Source organism: Merops nubicus, unplaced genomic scaffold (genome assembly GCF_000691845.1).
Source record: "Merops nubicus isolate BGI_N331 unplaced genomic scaffold, ASM69184v1 scaffold35266, whole genome shotgun sequence".
NCBI classification, from domain to species: domain Eukaryota; kingdom Metazoa; phylum Chordata; class Aves; order Coraciiformes; family Meropidae; genus Merops; species Merops nubicus.
Genome location: NW_008613552.1, coordinates 11,608 through 20,055, shown reverse-complemented (window position 1 = coordinate 20,055; position 8,448 = coordinate 11,608). Strand labels below are relative to the sequence as shown.

The window sequence follows — 8,448 nt, the reverse complement described above, 5'->3', positions numbered from 1 at the left end:
GAAGTCAGCCTCTATCTCAGCTCAATTCTGTCACCTTAGCACACCTGTCAGTAGCACGCACTTACAGAAAACTGACTGGTAACTACTACTACTGCTGATGCTGCTGTAAAGAGGAATTAGGTCATGAAGCCTCAGGTGGCCTCGTTCCCAGAGGAGCAAGTGAGCTGGTTTGGGAGGAGCTTTTAGAGAGTTCACAGGCTAGGGCAGGACTCAGTGGAGCTGCAGGATGTTCAGCCAGGTTTTGGGAGAGCTCTGGGGAGGGCAGAGAGTGTTCTGAAGATTGCTGCCCTTCAGGAGGACGCAGTGAAGGAGGAGTAAGGATCCCACTGCAGGGATGTCAGCCATGGAGGAGAGTGGTTTCTAAACCACTTTTATTCCTCTGATCTAGTTACTTGGAGAGTCTTCTGTTTGAAAAGGTGAGTGTTCCTATTTTTATTCTATTCAAATTTGGCTTTTTTTAGAGTTTAAAAACCCTTTTGGTCTCTTTAGGGAAAGTCACCCAAGGGAGGAGCTCTATGCAAATCCACCTCATGGCATGGCTGAAGTAGGGCATAAAAACAAAAGGGAAAGGAGATCATACTTCATTTAGAAAAAACAAAATGAACAAAAAAACCCACCCAAAACCAGACAACCCAAAGTTGTTTGGTATTTTTTTTTCTATTATAAGCAAAAGTTAAAAGTTCTCTGAGGCAAATGTAGCCATTACTCTAAAAGCCAAGGTTTCTAAATAAAGCAAAAATCTTGACTCTCTTATTTCACTGATGAATTAGGACCTAGAGGAACTGAAGTGAAAACAAGCTGTGCTCTAGAGTCTGAAATCTTACTGCCCCTGGAAGTTCAACAGCAGCTCCAGCTGAGCTGGGCTGTGTTCTCTTCATGGCTGACCTTCCTGGCTCTGGCTGCTGGGCTGTGTTTCCTTGCTTAGGTGTTAATGCTTTCCCTTCTGCTTGCTTTGGCTCAACAGGTATTACAAAAGCTGGGAAGGGTGGAGTTTGAGCTGTTTGAACTCTCTGGTGCTTGTTACTTTGTTGGGTTCACGTTCCTGACTGCTCCTATTTTCACTGCTATGTGACTATTTCTATGTGACTATTATATGTGGCTATGTGCACATGGCCTTACAGATTGAGTGGGAAAGTTTCTGAGATTCTTAGTATTAATCCTTGTGGAACTGTACTCTGATGTTTCAGTTCACAGAAGGAAAATTCAATGCTTTTGTGTTTGTTTCTTTAATAATATTACATGCAAGTATACATTTACCTAGACAATAAGCCTTTCACAACTTCGTCCACGTCTTTATTGTCTTGTATATATCAGAGAGATTTTTCAGTAGTATAAAACTAAGTTAGAAGTTCCACAGTTGTCCAAAGTTTTAAGGGTTACACTCTTAGAACGGTGGCACCTTGCTGGCCCATTCTAAACCTCTACACCATACCTTAAGCTGAGTCTCTTGTAAAAGTTTTCTGGAAGGGACTATGCAGTTTTTAAAGTCAGTATTTATGAAACTTTTGTTGAACTTGGAATTCCTTCCTCAGAACTAGCTTTTAGCAGGTAAGTGCATTGGTCTGAAAGTGAGGCCTGACAAGGAATAAAAATAGAGTATTATTTTAAAACCACAGTCTTAAATGAATATTAGGCAGCAAAGTTAAAGTCCTTTGCAATCTCCCCTGCATATCCTTTCCTAATAATATCTGTATTGATCCAATCATTTGAACAGTCCTACCTGGTAGAACTTAATTTTAGATTTGCTTTTGGACAGCTCCACAATTACCAAGCAAATATTTTCAGACAGGAATTCCTTTTTTCCTTTTATTTTTCTTTGGGTCTGGCTTGCTTTTTATTTCTCCGCCATCTTACACATTAACTTGACAAATAGTGTTGCTGACAGAGCTGGAAAACATTCCAGAGCATTTTATCATGCTGCTGGTTTTGTCATGGTCTCTTACAGCTCATCTTTGCTTCTTAGCTTTCAGTGCTACACAAATAAAGTGCCTATTTTCATACGAAAAAATATGACTGATTATCCAGGAGACCATTGCCAGCTGCCGAACATAATATATGACATTTTGAAATCATACATTCTTTTAAAGACACTCAACAACCTGCAAAGCATTCTGAGATTCCATGCAGTTCTCTGCCATTTCCAGTTTCATTTTCTCAGATGTCTATTTTATCACAGATTGCATTTGGGTTTGGGGATTTGTTATTTAATCAGGAATAACAGCAAGCTAAACAAGTGCGTTGTACACCATAGAAATTAAATTGGGTAGATTTCACTTCCCAGAAACTCTTCAGTCTTTCAGTGTGATATTGATAAAAGAAGTTTGTTTTTGTGTGTGTTGCAATAAGTACTGTTGTGGTTACCATCTGATATCAAAAAGAACTCGTTTAAGCAACTTCATAAAATGAAGAAAATGCAGATGCAAAATAACTGCCTGAACTGACGACCAGTTGCTCCACTGGAAAAAAAAAATAAATCGCTATTGCATAAATTAATTTCAAATTTATTATTTAGTATTTGTCCTACATTAACATTCATTAAGATTCCATTGAGCTAGCTTGTGTTCAAAAGCACATGAAAATAATGTATATACTTACACAAAAATAATAGTTATAAAATGGAAGCTTAGCACATTTTGTTATTTCAGATTTTTCTGGTGTTATAAACATCGTCATGAAAGTGGGACAAGGGAAGTTTTAAGGAGGAGAAGCAAAAAAAATTTACAACACTGCTTTCTAGGCTTCTAGTTTTAACTGTATGTTTGAGATTGCATTTTTTTTCTCGTGTATTTTCTCTGTATCTACTTATTGTGAACATCCCAAATATCTTGACTAAACTTCATGAATTTAGAACAAGAGACTCTTTCACCAGTAATAATATGATGAAACAGTTATATAGGTATTTCAAGGAGACAGGGAAAACACAAGAATAGTCACAAATTGTTACTCTTACAATGAGATTCCTGTAATAATTTCAGCAGATTAAGGACCTGGCCATTATAGTTTTTTATAATACTTTTAATAAATTATTGCCTTGCAGCAGTGTTTATGAATATTTACAAGGTTGTAATATGAAGTATTGGAAAGACTTTAATGAAAAATGAAGTAGCGAGTATACTTTGGAGTAAACCCCCTTAATTCAGGAGTGTAAGTGTATGTATATCTTTAAATTGCAGAATACATGGAAACAGGAAACGCAAGTATTCCAGAGGAACGCCTGCTGGAACGTGCAGAACATCAGTCTTGCATTTTGTCCCCGGAAGTTCCTCCGTCTCCAAAGGCTAAAAGTAAATACATGTACTCTGTGAATACAGAAGCTGTACTGAACTTCTCTTTAATATTAAAATTTATTTCTAACACATTCAAACGAACATACAAAATGAAAAGGAGAGGTTAAAACAGTTATTGATTGGAGCTTTTTTCCACTGGGAAGTACCAATCTTGACTGCATACAGTGTAATCCATGCCTTATAGGAAAGCAAAGAACTCTATTCTCAGAAAGGACTGATGATGAAAGTCACTGATGGATTACAGTTAATTACCTTATTTGATCTTAAACTTTTAATTTATCTGACCTTGCACATCTCATAATCAAGTGAAACACAAGGATATTAGATATGTCAAAATACTCTGCAGGCATTGTTCACATTCAAGTTAAAGATTGAATTTACTTTATCTTTTCCAGTGAGTGCCTCTTCCAGTTGTGTTACATGGGCTTTGAAAGAGGCATCCAAATTTGTCTACTGCTCTTCCATTAATCTCCTGATGTATCTTTTATACACTGTGACAATCACTGTCGTGTGCGTGTGCTGTCATCTTATATTCTGTTTCACGCTTTCCACACCACGGCCACTTAAATAGGGCATCTCCTGAGCTTGGTGTTGTCCTGCTGTTCCAGGAAAATCATTCTCCTTTAGAAACAAACCTGACCTTCTGTAATCATCCAAAACAAATCTAATTGACTGCTGGCAAATAACTAAGCTTCTCTTCTTTGCTTTTGAGGGGATGGGTATTGGGTTTTGGTTTTGTGGTTTGTTTTTTTCTGTTTGTTTTGCATTTTAGTATTTTTTTTTTTAAAAAAAAAAAAGTTCTACAGAAGAAATTTTCATTCATGAGAAAACTAAGCTTACTCCTCCATTCCACATTATGATCTTCATGGTGAGAGTAAACAAATGCTCTAGTTTCATTCATGTTTCCCATTGGGGCACTTAACAGACATATGGTATATGAAGAAAAATAGGTCCTTTGAGATTAGTAGAACCATTAAGTCAGTTACCTTATGCAACAGAAATGTCTGTCCTGAAATTAGGTAGCAAATATTTTTAAAATATGATTTACTTCTTAATGATAAGGTCATGATCTCACATTCCTTGTTTCGACTTTTGAAGTATAAATACCATAAAATATGCTCACTGGCTTTTGCTTGTTTATTATGTAATCCAATTCTAAAGGAATTAAATTGTATTTGATTGTGCTTTCCATCCTTTTTTCTGCCATTTTGTGGAATCTAATTTCAAATAGTTTATGCCAGATTTGAAAGAGGGATAGCAGTATCAATTACCTTTCTGTGATTTTCGTGAAAATAAGTAGTGAGTTAGAGGAAAGGGGCCTTAAACCCGCACTGAAAGAAATAGGTAAAATTTATCTTCTATGTGTTTGTTCTGGCAGCAAATAGCCAGCCAGTTTGTGTGCACTTATTCAAGTCAGTCAGCACCTTTCAGTTCCAGTTTTGTCACACGGACCTGATTCTTGCCCAGTAGGAAATATTGCAGGCTGTATATGGAGAACGTGGGATTTGGGACATAAACATAATTTTGAAGGAAATGGTAGTCCTGTTTATTTTTAGGGCACTGTATCGTGATTGTATAATAGTGCTTAATGTTTAGGTATTCTACTTCCAATTTTTATTTATTATATTAATCTAGAATAATTGCAATTTTACAATTAAAAAACAGAATATAAATAAACTTGATTATCTCCTAATTCACAGATTTTGTGCAAATTTACCATTGACTAGAGTTTTTTGAGTGCAAGACTTGTTATTTAGATATGAAAAGGCAATTATAAGCTTTTAATTAACAACATCTGGTTTTGGTTCTGAAAATCTCAGTCATAACTGGCATAATTAAAAAAAAAATATTTTAGAATATATGAGTTTGTCTGGGATAACAAACAGTGACTATGAAGAAAAAATAAATTAAAAAAAAAAAAAGTCTAGAAGAAGCTGATACTACTTTGTCCTGGGCTCATTTAGTTACAGGAATGTACATATATGTGTTGTATGTATGCTGAGCATGATATGTTTACTCCATTGTTCTTTGTCAGCATTTTATTCCCAAAGATGGAGTAAAATGGCATTATCTCTGTATTTTATTAAGTCTAAGGACTGTAGTTTCCAACAATATGACTCTTGCAAACCTATGCCCCTGAAAAAAATTGGATTTCACTCATATTTTCCTTGCTGTTAATGAAGGTAGCTGTGTGACACATACACAATAGATTATCAGAATCTAATGCAATTGTTCATAAAAAGTAACTTTTTACTCTCTGGAAGCCCTGCTGCTGCCAGTGGGCTGTTAGCACTCTGTGTGATTCTGATACTTATTACTACCACTATTTTCAATAGTGGCCTTCAGCTAGTATAGGCATGTAAAGCCCATTGTGTTATCGTTCTATCAAATTTCTTAACTGCACATATCTGATAAATTAAGGAGAAAACATGAAACAATGAAGAATGCACTAAACATAGGTTTCTAGTAGATGGCTGTAGAGGGCAATGTTTTAAGCTTGTGGGTTTTGTCCAGTATATCTTTCCACCAGTGAAAGTGAGTGAGAATTGTTTATGAATTTATTTATATATTTATTATTTAAAAATCTCAGAAACCCAGTTCCACACTACTTAGATTTTGTGGAACCTGTGTAGTGTATTAACTGATCACAGGAGTAAGCATGGACCTGACGCACAGTACAGGACATTGAGTTTGCACATTTGTAGAAACTTTCAGTTTCTGAATTAATTTTATGTTCTTGGGTAGTTGCTATTTCTAGCCAATTTCCAGGATTAGAACACAGAAAAAGACATATTTTAGTACATATTTTAATTCACCCTAATTAAATGCAAAGTATAGGGGAATGTAAAAGTCTGTAAATTACCTACAAGAATTCCCATTCTGAAGTGAGATGCTGTTATTTCTGAGGGGAAAATTGTGCATGAAGATCACTGTTCAGATGCTAAGGCATGGAATATAGTAAATATTCAATAAAATTTAAAGAATTTTCATTTCCTTTTTAGGCATAAATTACCCCTGGTATTCTAATTATTGACTAATGACGTGTCTGTTTTCAAAGGTGAAGCTGTGACTGGAGAATTATCAAAGCTCTTAGATGAAATCAAATTGTGCCAAGAAAAGGAGTATTCTTTTGAAGATCTGTCTCATACAATATCAGACCATTTTCTGGACAATTTTAGTAAAGTATCAGAGGAAGAACTTATGACCGGTGGAAGCCAAACCAAGCTTAATGTAGTAAGTAAGATGGGATACAAAGACAATATATTCAGTTATATCTGCTTTATTTATGGCACATTCAAGAAAGAAATAGTACAAGAGTGAGAATAGTACAAGTTTAACTTTATAATAGAAAAAAAATACAACTTGTAGTCCTTAGAGATTAAGAATTTAATGTTTGCATTGCTTTACAAAGATATTGCTTACTGCACCTCAGAATGACTTTTTATGGCACCACTAGTATGACCAAAAGTTCAGGCTAGTTGTTCTTTTGAGCATAGGAAGTGCAAGGAAGGAAACTTTTTTTTGTTTTAGAAATGGTTGCAGAATCTGATCAGAATTGCCCCCCATCCTCAGTTGTGACTCTGATACATTTTATTACTTTATAGCCTAATGGTATTAAAGACTGAGAGTCTCTAAGACTGAAAATTGTTATGGTTGTGATACTTGAGTGATTTCCAGCTACAGTTGAAAATATTACTTCATTACTACTAATCCTGTGAATAAAGTGTACTAGGATTCATTTTTTTCTTTATACTCTAAAAAGGCTTTGTTTTTTTTTTTTGACTTCTTTTCCTCAATAATTAAAGCAAATGGGATTGCCCAAGCAATAAAACACAGAACAAAGCGAAAATGCTAAGTGCTAAATTTGAAATAATTTTGTTCATAAGTCAAGAAACATTATGTGGGGAAAGCCGTGGCAAATTAAGGACTTTTATATTATAATGGGTTTGTTACAGTACATGTAGACAGAATGAGATTTACAAAGATGGTTATCTGCCCTAAAATGCAGTAGATAGTTTTGTAAAGCCCTTCTAGATGTTTGAAAGATTAGATACATAACCCATACTGAAGTCAGTCTGAAGGAGGTGCTCATCCCATTTAGGCATTTTTATGCATCTTTCTAATGTGTCTCTGTATTTAGGTGCTAACTGATATTTAAATCTGTTCAGCTGCTGTTTTATAGAAAATGTATTCCACATAATTCTGCCTACTGAGACTGAACTTTTTAGAGACCTAAATGAAATACACTGTGAATAGGAAGTATTCACACAAAAAAAACAGTAATTTATGTGCAGCAGAAAAATACAAAAGTAAATTAGGCAATACATTTTTTTTTTTTCTTTTAGGATTTCATCTATTTGTATATTGATCTAGATGTGAGAACTAATCCTCAAAAATGGGGATTCTTCAGTGCATTTTGTGGCTCTCTTCTTCTAGTGCACTCAGCTTTTTGTCCGAAGAAGACTAGAATCAGGATGACGGGTACACACTCCCAACATGAAGTCAGAGGGCAGAGCACACTTTCCCCTAGTGTAAACCCAACTATACAGGTCTATATGGAGAGAAGTCCTTGTTGTGATGTGGGATTTTCCTATTTGATCTAAAACTTCCATTTCATTTTTTAAAGTATGTTAATGTCACTCAATCTGTTCTGTTGCTACCTGGATGACTTGCATAAAAAGAAAAAAAAATAAAAAAAGGATAAGTTGAGCCCAGTTTTAACATTCTGCCTTTTAGTTTAGGGGAAGTGCTGCCTTCCCTTAGTGTGCAGACTATGTATGGTGCAGAGGTGATATGAAAACCTACAGGTGCTTATAAGGAACCATCGAAGAGTAAACAGGAAGAAGCACTAAAATGAAGAGAGATGTTTAGCAGAAGTGAACACTGCCGAACCACTCTGAAGGCAGGACCAGCAAGCAAGTGGTGAAACAAGTGTGACAGTAGGGTGATGACTGAAGAAACTTAATATTTATGTATAATAACACAGAGATAGTGAAAGAGAGTAGCAGAGACATATACATGTATATATATGGAGCATCAGAAATAGGTTCCTTGAATATGTATTAAAGAGGAAAAAGATTCTTACAAGTTTTTTGACTTCAGTTTTCTGATAGAATGCTTAGAATGCTTAGAATTGGAAGGGACCTCATAAGGCCATCTA

At 35.3% G+C, this 8,448-nt stretch overlaps 1 protein-coding gene across 1 annotated transcript; it reads left to right on the top strand.

Annotated features, from left to right (window-relative positions):
- Positions 1-3,173: 3,173 nt before the first annotated feature.
- LOC103774532 (ankyrin repeat and sterile alpha motif domain-containing protein 1B-like) lies at positions 3,174-6,608 on the top strand (the record flags this gene model as incomplete). The annotated part of the gene is made up of 2 exons (XM_008941943.1): positions 3,174-3,284; positions 6,346-6,608. Coding segments are annotated over 2 exons (374 nt in total), but the record flags the coding sequence as incomplete, so codon positions are not given.
- Positions 6,609-8,448: the final 1,840 nt, after the last annotated feature.